The following is a 17,933-nucleotide window of genomic DNA, read 5'->3' as shown; positions in this document are numbered from 1 at the left end:
TTTAAACGTGTAAGGTGGCTCTTTAAAAATATCATTGTATTCTGCATCTGTGACAGTGCAAAAATGTTGCAAAACCAGTGTCTGCAGCGCATGGGCTTTGTGTTTCATCTATTCCAGCGAGATAAGTTATAGTGAAATTTCGAGACCACAAATCATCTGTACGTAGGTCACGCGGGTATTGCTTGATATTATATAATTACTGGAATCTTCAGTGAATATTTGATTCCTAATATAAACTGTATTTCATAAATATTGTGTGCTCTATGTTAGAAAACTGGATTTAGGTCCTCTGCAATTGAAGCTGCGCATAGTGCAGAGACCAACTTCTATTTATTTATTTCGTAGCTAGTTGGAATTAAAATATTATTATTCATAAATCGTATTTTGCTAACAACGCAATAACATAACAATTGCAGTATTTTAAGACATTATTAATAAATCAGTAATAAATTATATTATTTTGTGAGAAAAATAAGAAATTAAAAAAAGTAAAATAAAGTATTATAAAAAAAAAATTGTTATTAAATCACAGAATTAAATTGTGAAGTAACTAGACACTTTAAAACATTATCATTCGACAGTGTCAATAATGGTACCTAATGTAAGTTACCAGTTGAGAAATACTAATATAAATCAGAGGAAAAAATAAAGAAGAGACAGAACGAATGCTAAGCTGGTATCTGAAATTCGTTTGCCTAAAAGACAGGATTAAAAAAAAGATTAAAAAATTAAACGATATTTAATTTTCAACTAGTCAATTAAATGTAAATCTTTTTTCACAGTATGAGCACACACGTGCATCATGTATTGTTCGTTTTTGAGGAAGTTTTCTATTGCTTGATTTCTAACGTCTTCCCAATCGTAGAGGTCTCTATACAGTGGACGGACGTACCGCATTCGTCCTATGTGATTCACAAAGTCGAACACTTCGCCCAAAATCGATTGATCTTTGCTTCTAAGGCACAGCCGCAACCATCTACAAAATATTGGATATTTTAAGGCATTTCAAATGAATCATATCATATCAACAGTAAGCGAATCCTGACTGAAGAACAAACCCACGTTTTGCTTTATTGCAAGCTTTATTACTTTAAACAATAAATCTTCGAATCTGTTATAGATAAACATTCAAGTAACACGAAAAAATGTTTTTTTTTTTTTTTAATTATTTTTCTAACAAAAACGCTGCAAAATATCAGTTGACTAAGGATCACATTATCGCAAAACTAGGGCTGCGGTGACTCAATGTTTCAGACTTAAATTTGTAAAAAGTATCTAATCTTTATATCTCTGAAATATTATTACCTATACAAAATCTCGGTGTTCTTGCTACTATCGATTTTATACTCTGCGCCAAGAGTGTGGAGAATGTCTAGCGGCAGTGGAGGATGTTTTATCAGTTCTTGCAGGAATATCATTATTTGATGAGGAGTAAACGTTTGCACGTCTTGATACGATATCAGCGACGCGTTGCGCTGGTTGATCTTCGCAACGAGAGCCGTTATCGGTTTCGTCATTGAAGTGTCGTAGCTGAAACAAAAATATATATTACCTATAAAGTAATTTTTTACACAGTTATTTAATTGAATGATTTTAAATTGTTGGGGCCGATTACTGGACTGTACTGGATTTTACACTTCGTGTATGTATATTTTAGATATTTACTCTAATATAAAAAAGGGTGCGTGTACTTATGTACGCGCGTAAGAAGTTATACTTTATTTTTATTAAATTTATTTCTTTTTTTTAATATTAAATAATTAATAATAAACATTTAACGTTAATAATTTTATAATATTTAGTATGAATTATATTAAATAATAATTTTGTCATTTATTTTACTAAATAATACATACGGATAGTTAACCTCAATTGTATTGGAGCACTTGTGGGTAACTTCATTTCTGTTAATTTTGTGTCACGCGCATCGTAAAATTTCACTCTCATCAATTTTTCATAATGCGCCTAAAGAAGTATAACTTCAATATGTAAAATTGACACCCAATGAATGATTCATCTTTCAATCATCAAATGGATGGAGATATACTATTTTAACTGGCCTAATTAGCGATACAAGGTTGCAGTTTTATTTACAAAAGGATTTTGATGCAAAAGATTCTAAGGTCAACTATGACTATGAGTTTGTATTTTGATTATTGTCTATATTTACATATCCAAATTGTAGATAATATATTATTATAATTCTCACTCTGGTATGACGGGGGGCATACCGCTCTTGTACAACCATGTTTCCCAATCAACGCTCTTCAATTTTTCATTGTCTTGGAAATAGTTAAACAGATAGGCCTTGAACTCGTCCGTGTCAAGAGATTTCCGACTGAAGTTCTTCAGGTACGATCGTAGGAAATCATCGAATACTTCTGGAAACAAAAGTAAAGGAAATATAAAATTTGGTGGCACGAACGTGTTTTTGTACCTTTAGGATTGCTTGCTTTATGTTATGATATCCAGGTGGCAAAATAAAAATATACCGTCACTCTCCCGATTAAGACAAATCTAGAGTTCACATTTTAAATTCATCTACAGAACGTGCAACTAGTGCAATTGTAATTAGTACAACAAAATATGAAAATTAAGTTAACTTGAAAAACATATCCCCCCTTGGAAAATTTGGTAAACTGGCGACAAGTTAGAAGTCTCAGTTTTGAGATTGAGACCGCAGAACTAAATTTCTGTAATAAGAGACTGCTCTTCAGGTGTCATTACAGTTGAGTATCAATTTACTATAAATCCTATAGACAGAGGCCAATGGTTTACTTGAGAATGCCATCCTATCTGGTTCACTTTAACATACTTTGTTTTTCCTAGCTAAGCTGATAGCCTTAGGGGCTATTTCAGCGTAACCGTGGCTAGTAGGTGAGCTCACGGGGCTCAAACCTGATGACGATGCTAACACGAACCCTAGCAAGAGCCATACTTTGCAGAATCTACCACCGGATCGGAAACGCGACCCACTGAAAAGATCCGGCGAGAAACTCAGTGGGTTGTGTCTACGAGTTAATTTACTCGTCGAGCCCTTCGTCGCAAGCGACGGGTTCGACTAGAACGGTGACCGGTGCTTGAAGTACCTAAAAGCACCGTTAGTGGATCGGGAGGATCCGAGATGACGTGTTTTGGGCGACGTCGACTGCTTTCCATTCAGTCCGCAGGATCGGGAATGCAACTTTTGTAAGATTCGGTATAAATTACAGCATGTTTTTACCCTATCGTGGATTTTGAAACAATTAATTTTACATGGTATATAAACACAATCGAAGTTGGACTGAGTACCAACCTGATAGGATCCAGTATAGGATATTATAAGCACAAATGTATAGGCGCCACTATTTGTTTAGAATTAGAATTTTTATGTCATATTAATTGAAAATTAATTTGTATTTGTATTTTGGAGTAAATAAATGCAATTATTATTATTATTATTTAAATTATTCCTGTCGCGTATACAACTTAGTATTTCGGCCACATGTATCAAGGTGGGTAGCAGTATTCAAGTTTTCATATACATATTATATAAACTCCGGTAACTTCTTAATATTACCCAAATGGGCCAGACAATTATTTACTTATCTACATAATTATATCAAAGCAATCACTTAAAACATAGTTTAAGAAAATAACAGGGCACAATTCGTGTTGTAATCATGAATACCAAAAGGTCACAACATGCAGGAAAACATTATGATTTTAGTTATGGAATGAGCACTGACCTGGTCCTCCTATTAAGTCCTCAAGGTATCGCAGAAACAGCGAGCCCTTTTCGTAGGGAACCGTGGAGAATGCATCGTCAGGATGCACGTCATGGAGGTCGGGTACCAACCGGGTCAGAGGATTGTCAACGCCTAACTGACTTACCTGTATCACAAAAACAAAGTTATTAAATGCTATATATTAGGATTAAAAATATACAAGAGTAAAATATAAAGCTCATAAACAAGTACGCAAAAGGGTTTATTATTATGTATATGTATATATAAAAATGAATTGCTGTTCGTTAGTCTCGCTAAAAGTCGAGAACAGCTGAACCGATTTGGCTAATTTGGGTCTTGAATTATTTATAGAAGTCCAGAGAAGGTTTAAAAGGTAGATAAATATGAAAATGCGCGGAATGAAATAAAAATGACGATTAAAAACAAAATTGATGTGTCCCCCGTCGGACGGATTCCTTTTGTTTGTGTTAAGTTTATTTTATACAAAAGTTTAGGTCTTTTATTTATCGATTGAGGCACTACGAAGTCTGCCGGGTCAGCTAGTGTTTATATATAAAAATGAATTGCTGTTCGTTAGTCTCGCTAAAACTCGAGAACGGCTAGACCGATTTGGCTAATTTTGGTCTTGAATTACTTGTGGAAGTCCAGAAGTTTAAAGGGTAGATAAATATGAAAATGCTTGGAATTAATTTTTTTTTTTCTTATTTGATGTGTCCCCCGTCGGACGGATTCCTTTTGTTTGTTTTAAGTCTATTTTATACAAAAGTTTAGGTCTTTTATTTATTGATTGAGGCACTAAGAAGTTGGGTCAGCTAGTTATTATATAATAATCTACACTTACCACCGCTTCACTTAACTCCTCCAGTCCGAGTATACTATGAAAGTCTCTGCTTTTCTTGGCTTCAACTGGATCTTCTATCAAAGAAGCTTTGACTTTTCTCTCCAGGAATACAGTGAAGCCCTCGTTTAGCCAGAAATGTTCAAAGTTTCTATTCGTGACAAGGTTACCGGTCCAACTGTGCATGATCTCGTGGATCAACACGTCTGCTTGACTTCTATCACCAGCCTGTGTATATTTAATTTTGGATTTAATGTTAAACAGTGAAGCAACCATTTCATTCAGTTTGAAAAAGGTATGACTTATTCAATCGAAACACAAATCCAATATTTCGTGGTGAATTTTATGTATTAAGTATACATATTAGAAGCATACCAGAGTAATCATTTTTCTAAACTATGACAATTTCAAAGCATAGGAGATTAGAACCTATTGCATGTTACAGACTAACGAGCATGAAGTGGGATTGTTCCATAATATAGACTTCCACTTCATCTGTCATGGTCAATGATATAACTTCATATTAAATATTTTTAAAAACATTTATCAGAGTTAGTAATTATTATGCTGTTTGGCAATTTAATTTAATCTCATTAATACAATCGACATCTTCACATATTAACAATTGCAGACTTTTTAGTCATTTTTAAAAGCGTAGTTTTTAATAATTTTTTTTTAAAATATTATTTATTTTTTCATTTTTTAGTTGAATTTCAATTTTTTCAATATTTTTTTAAGTATTGTATTGTCATCGGTATAAGTATACCAAATTTCGAGTTAATCCGACGTTTTGAAGGAGGTCAAAATCATGTTCAAAGATTCCGTCTAACGTACATACGTCTGAGGCTAATAAAAGCATATTAAAAAAGAAAGGGAGTCCCTTTATATAATAGATAAATAAGTATAAAAAAGTAAGGGAGTCCCTGTCTTTTTTAATTATTATTTTTATTGCTTACAAGGGGGACAGCCCACCTGGTGTTAAGTGGTTACTGGAACCCATAGACATCTACAACGTAAATGCGCCACCCACCTTGAGATATAGGTTCTAAGGTCTCAAGTATAGTTAGTATTTAAATTACTTTAAGAGAATGATCATATCTTTGCAGACAGTGAACAGACAACTTATTATTATTGGTAATAGAGACTTGAGTAACTTGTGATTTGTGTTCATGCTCACCAACAAAGTGGGCGTTACAAAAGTAAGGCACGGGTTCTCCATCCCCCCGTAAGGGAAGGAAGGTGGCAGCACCAGCAAGTCGTACTGTTTCCATTCGTAAGCGCCGCAGAGTCTTTCGGCGGCTTGCAGATATTTCTCGGCCTCAGCGAACTCCCAAGCGCTACGTTCGATCTCCTCTTTCTCGGACCAAACTTTAGACCTATATATCAAATACATATACCGAAATATAAAATCTATACAAATAAATAAAATTGGAGTGTCTGTTTGTAATAATAAAATAACCACTTTTTATTAAATGACAGTACATATACCAAAATAACATTTTTTACAATTTTTGTCTGTCTGTCTTTTTTCCGGCTAATCTCTGGAACGGCCGGACCGCTTTTGACGAGACTCACTGATAGGTAGCTGATGATATAAGGACTAACTCAGGCTACTTTTTCAGACTAGCTAGCGGCGTCACCCGCGGTACGACAGTAACCGCGGGCAACATCGCAGAACTTGGCTATCAATAATAAAATTTAATGTTTCCGAAGCGAAGCGAGGGCGGGTCGCTAGTATAATATAAAAATTATATAGAGGAGTGAAGAGCTATTTTGTTTAAGCGATATTTATCTTAGCAATTAAAGGTTCGTTTCATTTTGGTATAAACATAAACAGTTCGATGTTTTTAATTGAACTTCAATTAAGTTTACTTCATTCAAATAGCTGAAGAAGTTTTTTTGTTATAATATGTATTCTTTTCCAAATTGTAAGCTTTAAATGGCTTTCCTGTAAAAATTTCGTAAACTAAACAGTCTGTACGGACACAGTTTGATAAGTAAACAAAACTGTTCGTGGTCATAACATGCGGCTGCGCCCGCAAGCTCCGTCGCTTTTTACATTTTAAGTTCAGTCGCGAATAAACGCTCCGCTTCTGATAACGCCCTGAACCATTATTGACCACTACCAAAATAACTTTTAAAAGTCTTTCAACCACTACCAAAACTAAAATTCTTTCACCCCTCAATATATTTTTTAATATTGTGTGTAGATGACGATGACAAAACGACTACAAGGCTCACAAACAAACACGAATTCGAAGCGTCAATTGTAATTTAAGCAACTGCTGTTTTTTGTAAACTTATATTTATAAATTTATCTTTTTTTCCTTTGTTCGTTTTCTTTTTACTTATTTGGTGATTTTAATGGGGGTTTTTTATTGCTTAGATGGGTGGACGAGCTCACAGCCCAACGTATGTTAAGTGGTTACGGAGCCCATAGATATATACAACGTAAATGCGCCACCCACCTCGAGATATAAGTTCTAAGGTCTCAGTATAGTTACAACGGCTGCCCCACCCTTCAAACCGAAACGCATTACTTCTTCACGGCAGAAATAGGCAAGTGGTACCTAACCGTCCGGACTCACAAGAGGTCCTACCCCCAATAAAACTTGTGGTGGAAACTTGTTTGGGTTTTATTTTAGTTTTTTCTTAATATATTATTTGTTTGTTTTTTACGGTTGTTTTCCCAAATAAATAAATATTGCAACTAAAGTGACAACTCGACGCTAACGCCGGCAACTCGCTCGGTTGTCTTACTTCCAAACAGCAGAGAGATGCAGATGTGACCATAGTGCTTCAATAGGTAATAATTAATATATTCAAAGGCGCTAATTAATAAAGAGCATTCATTTGTGGAAATTCACCACATTAAATATTGTCACATTGGCAAATTAATATTATTATTAATTGTAATATTAAATTGTTTGCGTATTACATTTGACTGTTATCAAAATTAATAATCATGAATATAGAAGACTAGCTGTACCCGTCCGCTGCGCTAGGCATTTAAAATTAACATTATTATTTCTCACTCCCACAAAGATTCTCATCATTAACGCCCCCGCAACTGGTTTAAGGAGTCTAACACTCATATAAATATTAGCCTATCTATTAAGTACATGTATTTTCTAGATGCATACCAAGTTTCAAGTGAATCGGATGCATGGTTCAGTAGTTATAATGGAACATCCGTATAAATCACTGTAGATTTATATATTAGTATATATATATAAATATATGTATTAGTATAGATAAAGGAATGATTATAGTCAGTTCTAATTCTTAGAAGATTTTTTTTTTCCTAATAATAAATTAAACCTTTTCTCATTATAAATAATGTCTTACAGTATATTTTTCGTCAATACGTTTATTTAACACCATAAATATTACCTCCATCTGTTTGGCTAATTATGTAATATGTATACAGATAATACAAATAATAATGTATACAGATACACATACCTGGGTCCTAGAGTCCTGTGCTCCAACACGCCGACCGCAATGGCCAAAAGATACGACGGCAAAGGCATAGGCTGATTGAAGGTCGTTTTAGTGCTGCGACTCTCGCCTCTGAGCGCGCTCATCAGTACTGTGAACTCCTCGGGCGCCGTGACTTCGGCGTCATAAGTGAACTTTACAAATGGAGTGTCTTGACACGGAAGAATCGATCTGGCATGAATCGGCTGCAAATTAGTACAAAACATTTAGTAAAACTATGTGGAAATAAATTCTGAGAAAATGGGATGTTTATTATAAAATTCTTATACAAAATGGAATGTGGGTGTTGCTTTGTTGTTGTTGAGTGGAACGTTTAGTGACAAATTTCTCAATGCCCTTTCTTTTTCCTATTACTTTTAGTGGTGTGTCTATTAGTAAACTTTTAGATTTCAAAGCTATGTTGTTGCAAGCCTTTATATAACTGAGAGATTTAAAACGGCAAAACTGGGAAAGTAGTAACGATTTTAATAATGTATTCGATTTCTATGAATTTGTAAAGCTTATTCAGCAACAGAATGCTACCGTCCGGTACTACCAACTACAAAACAACACAAAAAATAGTCAAGTGATCTTAATTAAATTAAAATGACGATTCAATCACTAAATCAAATCCAATATTTCTGACAATTTTAATCCCGATCACAATGGATGATGTGAATTGTATGATATATTGTCAATTGGTGTCTCAAACTAGCCTTTGGCTTAAAGGACTTTGTTTCCAAACCAGTACAATGTATTAAAAAAAAACAATCTAGCCTCCAGTGACGTCACACGTAAAGACGCCGCGTACCGCCATGTTTTGTAAAGTTTGAATTCCGAAAAAATTATAATAATTGTATTAAGCTGTAGTTACCTGACACTGGCTGAATAGATAAGGATGTTTCTTCCCCGAAGTTTGAGCTGGCTGTAACCATTGTAACGCAGTCGCGGACGGGGACGTTGTGTACTTAATTTTAATTTTTAACCTGAAAAAGCCACAGAATAAATATCTTGTTCGTTTCAAAAGAATTTAATTGACGGAAATCGTACATTTTATACGTTACAATATTTTACCTATTTCTGCCGTGAAGCAGTAATGAGTTTCGGTTTGAAGGGTGGGGCAGCCGTTGTAACTATACTGAGACCTTAGAACTTATATCTCAATGTGGGTGGCGCATTTACGTTATAGATGTCTAAGTGCTCCAGTAACCACTTAACACCAGGTGGCCTGTGAACTCGTCCACCGATCTAAGCAATAAAAAAAAAAAAAAAAACAAATCAAACACGAGCAGGTCAGAGGGTCTTCGTGGAAGATCCTGTGTGCTTAGTGCGAGTTTTTAACGTTCTCGATAGCGTAATAGTTAACCCAATGTTGTATGTAGTTCGAACAGCGCCCCTAGCGGCAAACGTAGGCAAACGATCCCATTCCATACAAATATGAGCTAACTTTTACGCTATCGAGAACGTTAAAAAACTCGCACTAAGCACACTGAAGTACATTCATTAGGTTTTTTTAAAAAAAAATTATTGCTTTGATGGGTGGATGAGCTCACAGCCTACCTGGTGTTAAGTGGTTACTGGAGCCCATAGACATCTACAACGTAAATGCACCACCCACCTTGAGATATAAGTTCTAAGGTCTCAAGTATAGTTACAAGTATAGTTACCTGAAGTTACTACAATTATTAACCACGTCTATCGTTTCATTGTATTTACCAGATTCTAATACCTACATAAGACTGTTGATTGGTTTAGAAGTTTAGGAGCTTCATAAGAATAGAAATTGTCAATTAAATACATTCTCGACATTATAAGCAAAGGTACTAAGATCTAAGTTTTACAGAAATCGCTTTTATACGAATTAGTGTATAGTTTCAAATGAGTTATCTACGGGTTTTTGATATCTTGTATGTACTAGAATTTTATTGAATTTTATTGCATTAGAAACGATAACAAATTGAAATGTTTTTCAATCAAAATATTCAAAACTTGAATATCCAATTTCAAAGATAAATAAATATACTTTTTTTTAAACAAGTAAATTCATATGACCGACGATTTTAAAACTAAATGTAGTCGATACTTTTTTAAAAACCTACACGCTATTGGTACACTACAAAAGCCAACTAATCTTTATCGATTGTTTAGTAACTACACTATTGACTATCTATCGATTGACTAGGAACAATTAATTTTCGATAGCCATTATACCCAGAATGGTTTCCGGTATATGTCTCATCTGTACAAGAGCAGCATTCACATAAGCTATCCGATTTCGTAGAAGTTGAAACGTCGGCTTTACCACCCAATTGCGGTTCGTACAAGAATCCCGTGTAGGTCAGAGGCGTATCCTCAGAACAACATTTACTCTTTTCGGACCATGAAGATTCCTTTGAAATGCCTCGATTGGAGTCGACTCTTGAGTTAATAAAATTAACATTATCATATTAAGAAAAAAAAACATTTTTTTTTATTACAAAAGACTACAGAGATTTATCTATAGCAAAAATTAGTTCCAAGAAAATATTGTTCATAGAACGTCTGGCAATTAATTGCCTTCCAGTAGGTTGTACTATCATTAGAGATATATTTATATACAAGTAAGATGTATTCTTACAATTGTATATTTCGGACTGTATGTATATTACTGTATCGAGAACAATTAAAAAGAAATGCAATTCCAGAGAAACTTAAAGTTTTTTTAAGTTATTTAATTCACTTAATTAATTTAACTTTTTTAGCACTGTTGTGATCTGAATTATCAATTATTATTTATGTATACTCTTCATGGATATAACATAAAAACGATTGCAGCTCGAATCTAAAATATTGATATGAAAAAGTCAACTCTATATATTCCTTATCCGTCACAATTTATGTTCAGTGTACTAGACTCGACAAAAAAAATTTTAAGATTACTTACTTATCACCACTTGAGGCTCGTTTCGGCAATTGTATAGTCAATTTGGAGCCATAGTTCGGCACTGGGTCATCTAATTTGTACGTCAATTGAGCACCGTCTAGTTCTATTGATTCTATTGTCAGTTCACTCGAATCAAGGACCTGAAACACATATTACTATATACCCTTGGTATTATTTACCGATAACGCAATGAAATACGTGATATTACTGTCATAAAAGAGGGACATTTTAATTAAGCTGTTATCAAAGTTCACGGTCATCGCGTGAAAAACGTCACCCAACTTTAGGACTATAAGATCGATGCCTCGTTTGAATTAGCCATTACCTTGACCGCACGCGACAGTTATAGCCACCAGTGCCCTAAGCAGTACTGCTGACCTTCCATATAATAGGACGAATAGAGGATTTAAAACTGAATGCTTGTTCAATGCCTCCAATTGTACTTTTTTGTATTTAATGTATCGCATTGTTTATTTATTTTTTGGTGTACAATAAAGAATACTCTCTGTCTCATCTATATATTCTATATCTAACCCAATCTTCTTAGATCACGTTTAGTCGTCTACCCCTTACTTTAAACCCCATCATATCGAGGGGAGAAAGCGATAACTTCGTAACTTGCATTTTGGGCTAAATCACTTTTGGGCTTTTCAAGTTCAAAAAATTCCGCTTTCTTCCGTCGATACAGCTAATGTCCGTCCATTGAAAGATTGAGTCTCTGGCGGGTCATGATCGAACAAGCGACGTAGCTTTGAAAAGACCTTGAGTTTATGATAAAAAAAAGTTATCATTTATATTCTAACGAATCATTAAGAGGTAACTCAATTTGTCAACTCGAAATTTTGCGTTTAATTTGGTGTTGGATCAATCTCATTCTTACTGCAGTCCTTTTGTATACATTCAATGTACAACTAACAGTTCACTTAATGTAGTACTATATCGCTTTTTCGCTTTAAAAGTGTACAATTTCCAAAAATAATCGAAATTGAGTTAATATGCGTAAACATTTCGTATCACCAGTATTTTTCTCGTAAATACTGTCAAAAGAGCGTAGTTTAGTTTTTTTTTTTTTTTAGTTTACCTATTTTTTGACTACTATTAACAAAATTAATACATAATTTTATCTTACTTTAAAAGACATAATGTAACTGGTGAAAAATGAAAAATAAATGTGGCAAATATGATTAATATTATAAATAAGCCTTTAAAACACTCTCCTGTAAAATTAATAAGTTTTGAGATTATACAGTTTTAATGCGAGAAGACGATATATTATAGGAAAATATCGTTAAATCAGCTTATTTGGATAATTCGCTCGACTTGTACAAACATATATGCACATCGCTCATCCAACTGAGTTGAAACCCACCTAATGGTCACCATAGGACCATCGACATTATTAATGCCAGAGGCACTACAAACCTGTTTATCCGATTGTGGATAAGAAACACCGTTGCCGAAATTGGATTTCATATTTAAATTCAAGTACTAAAAAATGAATATAATCCAACGTTGCCAATATTAAGAGTTAAGTAGGAGTGAATTACAATGCTTTTCATCGTCTTTTATTGACCTTTCGGCAGACGAGCATACGGCCCACATGATGGTGAGTGGTCACCGTCGTTCACGGATGTCGGTAATGCCAAAGGCAGAGCCAAGCTGCTACCTATCCTTTAATACACGGAATCGTTTCAATAATTAATGTTTTGATGGGCGATATCATAACGACAACATACATATTTTATCAACGCCATGTTAGTGACATTATCGAGTGACTTATCTCCTTCCCACTTACCACATCTCCGATATCTTGGAGCACGTCAACGTCGAGAGTGGCGGATCCGTTTAAGACTTTGTTTTCAAAATCCACGTTCAACGATAAAGTCACGTGTTTTATTACAGCTTGTTCTGCAAGAAAAGAAAATGTTTTAGATTTTTTGTTAACATTATCATTTGCTATATTCTTTGACCTAATATTCTGGTGGCCGTCTCACCAGTTCAGGTTGAACTGTCGAAAAATAACGTAGCTTTGAACGTTGTACACAAGTGATCACAGCTGGTAGCCCCTCAAATACCGGTTACCTTCCTCGTCGAACTTGATTACGACGAGCGAACTAACTCATAGACACAGTCTACTGAGTTTCTCGCCGGATCTTCTCAGGGGTCGCGATTCCGATCCGGTGGTAGATTCTGCGAAGCACTGCTCTTGCTAGGGCTAGTGTTAGCAAATTCTCTCAGGTTGAGCCCGTGAGCTTACCTACCCGTCCGCGCGTAGCTGGAATAGGCTACTAGCGAATAGGTAGGGAAAACTGGTAGTTAGTCAGTGTTTACTGACGTAAAAACGATGAGAAAGCAAAATAATATTAATAATGTATTTTTGAAAGCAAAATAATATTAATAATGTATTTTTTTTAAATTTCGTGAGTTACACAAACATGTGAATCTACATTTAAGGTTTAATCTCTCGTTTGCTATTACCGCTTATCGAACATTATTTAAAAAAAAAAAATTGAATTAATGTTATGAATAAATTCGTTTTTTTTTAATAAATTGGGTTTTATATATAACATAAACTTCAATTCCGGATCTATAGATCTGAATAAGTATTGTTACTATGTTAACGGAACTATTCGGTTATATGTATTGTAATTGTCCTTTTAATAAGTTCATGTTTCGCGTGAAGTCGTAGGCAGAAAAGGGCAGTAGGTACGTAACTGCGCTATGTCGTCTTAGTTCGCATTTGTTTACTATCATTATTAATTAATTAAATCTAAATATATTACTAACCAGGCCGCGAAAAGGAAGATGGATCCAGAGGACTGAAAGCACCCATGACTGGAACTTGACTGAAACAATTTAACAAATAAAACAAAATTATATGTTTCGTGTCCATCTCGAATCTAAGCTGAGAGTTGAATGGTATTTTGAAACGATAACAACTCCCGATCCACTCTATCTGAATTGATTAGGATAGATCACACTGCTCAACATATCTGCACGCATTTACGTGCATGTCTAAACTGAATTAACTTTGCTCATTATAATACATAACAGAACTGTCTTGAACAGAGTTTATAGAGCTATCAATTTAATAATTCAGAGGTTAATAGGTCAAGTAATTTAAGATATGTATTATTTTTATCATTTTTTATTGCTTAGACGGTTGAACAAACTCACCGCCAACCTGATTTTAAGTGGTCACCAGTGCTCATAGGCAACAACATAGATACCGCCACCCACCTTGAGACACGAGTTCTAAGTCTCAGTTCTATAGTACAATTTCAGCCATACTCTTCAAACCATAAACACATTACATTTACATTCTTGCCTTGAAGCATCACGGCAAGAAATGGAATATTACTCTCATGGTATTGCATTACAGTGTACTGAGAGACTCCTTGTAAACAATGTTAATGCTAATTTTACTTAACGCCTACATATTTTTGGCATCAATATTGTGTGGAAAAACTACATCTATGATATCCAATTTTTTACCACAAGTTTTATTTATTATCCTTCTGAAACACACACTAATAGGGAATTTCACATCTTAAATGTGCCAAAACCAAATATTATATTATCTTTGTCACCACATCTCTCCCAATCAATTGCTTTAAATAACAACATTTTCAACTTAAATTAATTATTAATTCTAAAGTATTTTTAGTTTATTATTTAATTTATAATAAGTATTGTGACCTTGTTTGTCAATAAGTTTTTTTTTAAACTCTCAGTATTAAGCATTTCAAAGATTTTATCCAAACGGGAATTTTGTGATATAAGAGTAATTCGGCTGTTTTGCAGGTAAAGCACTGTCAGAAGGTAGCTGTTACAAAAAATATGTGGACTTACTTTCTCAAAAACACTATATGCAATGCAATTACATTATACATATAATATTAGAAGTGGTCTAAAATGATTTATGACACAGAAGCTCTGGTTTATACTTATACTAGCGACCCGCCCTCGCTTCGCTTCAGAAACTGTATTTTATTATTGATTTCTCCACTATTTAATGGATGTTATTATACATATAAACATTCCTCTTCAATCGCTCTATCTATTTAAAAAAACCGCATCAAAATCCGTTGGGTAGTTTTAAAGATTTAAGCATACATAGGGATATAAGGACAGAGAAAGCAACTTTCGTTTTATACTATGTGATAAACAAATTGAACAAATAATGCAATTAAGCAAATAATGTGTTTAATATCTCAGGTTTGTCATTGTTTTGTGGTATGTTATAAATGTGCATTTTGGTTCTGTCCAATTGTCTAAGCATGGATAGAGCTAATTTTACTTGGGAAAACCATGGGGTCGCTATACTTGAGACATGAGTTTTAAATCTGTTTTATAGTACTTCAAACCAAAACGAATTATAGCTTACGGCAGAAATAGACAGGGTGTTGGTACTTAAGCAGTGGCCCAAAGGCCTCTTCAGTTTCATCAGGACAGATGAGCAAGCATACTTAGCTTTAGGGCTGTAGGTATTTAATAAAAATGTTAGAAGATACAGCAGATCTCTTATCCTTTAGACCACAATATTGTCAAAGCAAAATAAGTACCATAGTTTGACAAGAGAATGCCCAGATTTTTCATACAGGCATGACTTCAATCATAAATTGAATTAAAAGAAGAAATAGCAAAATAAACAAAAATGCAGATCATCATTTTTTGTATTGATATTAATAAAGGTCATTCATGTAATCCACCTGATGGTATGTGCTTATTGTTATTCACAAGGTTTGTAATTTCATCCAGCGATCTGTAATCTTATCCAGAGGTCTTGTCAAAGGTTTGTCTGTCAAATCTCTGGATGAGATTACAAACCTGGCCAGCAATTGCACACTGAGAAAAAAATACAATATATGCCTGATGACTACGAAATAGCACTATTTGCTGTTGGACAAACACTATATAATTAAAGTGGATGTCAATGACAAAACCTGTTGTTACCGTAAAAATTTTAATAAATAAAAATATTAACTCTTCTCAATAAGTAAACTACTAAATAGTTGTAGCAGAAATGGCACAGTACTTTCCTTCACTACACAATTTACAAATCAGAAGTACATTATATTATTTATAATATAAAACATATAATTGATATATATGATGATAATAAATAAATATTTAAGTTATTTAATGCAATGAAGGCATATTATATTTCAAACAACAATGCTACAGATGAATTTCATAATTCAACACCAGAGAAATCGCAGGAAACGGTTAGTCTCAAATCAAAACATTTGAATGCTCGGTTGTATTATTTAAGTCTATCAACTTCATTTCCCATTATCATCATTCGAGCACAAAATCCATTAAAAATGTGATGTGTGAAGTTAATATGCTCCACAATAGCAATAACGTACTTATCATATGTCGCACTGATTTACAAATAACAAATTTAAAGGTGATGCTTTGACTGAAAAAACTTCAGAAGAGTTCAGGGGATGAAGGACAATTTGCCGGTTATTGAACTGACAATATTACATACCTGAAGCGTGACCTTGTTTGTTTTGTGTTTAAACCAAAGTTTATTAGAGAATGCCTAACTTTAGAATGTTTCCAATTTATCAGTCTTACAGGAACGAAGAATGCTATTTTATTTCTAAAGAAACTAGTCTTAAAATTATTCAGGAATGGTCGCGTGACCACTTTTGAATAAAATGACATGTTAATTTATAGACATAAGCAAATACCATAAATACCTGTCATAGATAAACAAAAAGGGGATGGCCCATTTTCGGCCCAAAGCGGACAATAGATTATAGAAAAAATACTTAGTGCATTAATTTTGTCATAAATAAATATGCATTTACTTTCTTGCAAATAAGCGCCACTATAGTTTACAATAAGTTGTTTAAAAAAAGTAACTCTATTGAAAAAACAAGGATTTTTATTTTTGCGGGAAAAATATTGCCAGCTTCAAATCCTTTTACGTATGAAGTAAATATTTTGAGTATATAAATAAATCATTTTAAGTATTATTATTAATCAAACGATTTTAATGGATTTTATGCACATAAAATAACATCGAAGACATACCCATTGGACTTTAACTTGTAACTATACTTGAGACCTTAGAACTTATATCTCAAGGTGGGTGGCGCATTTACGTTGTAGATGTATGTGGGCTCGAGTAACCACTTAGCAACACCAGGGTGGCTGTGAGCTCGCCCACCCATCTAAGCAATAAAAAAAACTTTACTAGTATTGTTATTTAAATATGTACAACTAAAACAAAAACATAAAAAATAATGTGTACTCGTAAAAAAAAGATTAAGATATAAATCAATTATCGGTATTATTTTTCTTTATACTGACAACACTGAATTTAATCTGACTGACTGACACTTCGCTTGCTGCTTGTGGTGTTGTGCTTGCGTACAAAATGGATGTGTTTTGATTTTTCTTCGATTTATTTTACTTTTATCAATAACGTTTCATACTACGACTAAAAACATTGTGTGAATTGTGGTTTTACCCTGACCGAGATTTAAAACCGTGTATATGCTCTGCTTTGCTATTTTTAGATGATACTAATTGTGTATGAAGATGAAGAAAATATAGATATTTAAAGAATTAAGTGTGTTTTTATACCCTATTGGATAAAAATACATTAGGAACATCTTAAACATTAAGAAAAGAAAAGTTCTTGAAGTATCTCACAATCCCACACTTATTTATATAGAAAATTAACCTCAAAACGAGTTTTTATTGGAGTTTACTCCTTTAGAATCGATTTACATATATAGGCCCGGGGTATGAAAATTATGGGGACCAAAATCGTACTAGCATGTCACACGAAATGCGTTATGCGCATTTCGTGTGACATGCTAGTACATGCGCCGGCAGTCCGCCACAAAGCCTCGTACTGATCGCGCGTTTCTCTCATTATTGTATTTTCATATATTTGTTAGTCGTTTGTTTTGTGTCTCGTTAATTTGTTAATAATCTGTAG

General features: G+C 33.8%; 1 protein-coding gene across 2 annotated transcripts; it reads right to left on the bottom strand.

Moving 5' to 3' along the window:
* Positions 1–720: 720 nt before the first annotated feature.
* LOC114239815 (leukotriene A-4 hydrolase) lies at positions 721–16,692 on the bottom strand. Of its 2 annotated transcripts, none has more exons than XM_089735339.1 (12): positions 16,467–16,692; positions 13,757–13,815; positions 12,765–12,877; positions 10,970–11,109; positions 8,921–9,032; positions 8,032–8,252; positions 5,744–5,942; positions 4,570–4,794; positions 3,729–3,873; positions 2,210–2,381; positions 1,306–1,530; positions 721–976 (listed from the first exon to the last, which is right to left on the bottom strand). In XM_089735339.1, exons 1-12 carry the CDS (start codon positions 16,643–16,645, stop codon positions 751–753), a joined length of 2,016 nt encoding a protein of 671 aa, XP_089591465.1. In that variant the 5' UTR covers positions 16,646–16,692; the 3' UTR covers positions 721–750. The 2 variants fall into 2 exon arrangements, with proteins under 2 accessions (XP_089591465.1, XP_089591466.1); XM_089735340.1 differs by lacking the exon at positions 16,467–16,692 and adding an exon at positions 16,342–16,412.
* Between the last annotated feature and the right edge of the window lie 1,241 nt (positions 16,693–17,933).

Source organism: Bombyx mandarina, chromosome 19 (genome assembly GCF_030267445.1).
Source record: "Bombyx mandarina strain Sakado chromosome 19, ASM3026744v2".
NCBI classification, from domain to species: Eukaryota; Metazoa; Arthropoda; class Insecta; order Lepidoptera; family Bombycidae; genus Bombyx; species Bombyx mandarina.
Note: the sequence above shows the minus strand (reverse complement) of the source record. Positions and strands in the feature narration are given on the sequence as shown.

What these genes read in the sequence shown, in the direction of transcription:
- LOC114239815 (XM_089735339.1), bottom strand. Translation starts at nt 16,645, where the DNA reads ATGTCATTTTATTCAAAAGTGGTCACGCGACCATTCCTGAATAATTTT. An exon ending in CGAGCCTCAAGTGGTGATAA is followed by an intron (nt 9,033 to 10,969) that starts GTAAGTAATCTT and finishes TGGCTTTTTCAG; the next exon opens with GTTAAAAATTAAAATTAAGT. An exon ending in TTGTAACGCCCACTTTGTTG is followed by an intron (nt 4,795 to 5,743) that starts GTGAGCATGAAC and finishes AAATATACACAG; the next exon opens with GCTGGTGATAGAAGTCAAGC.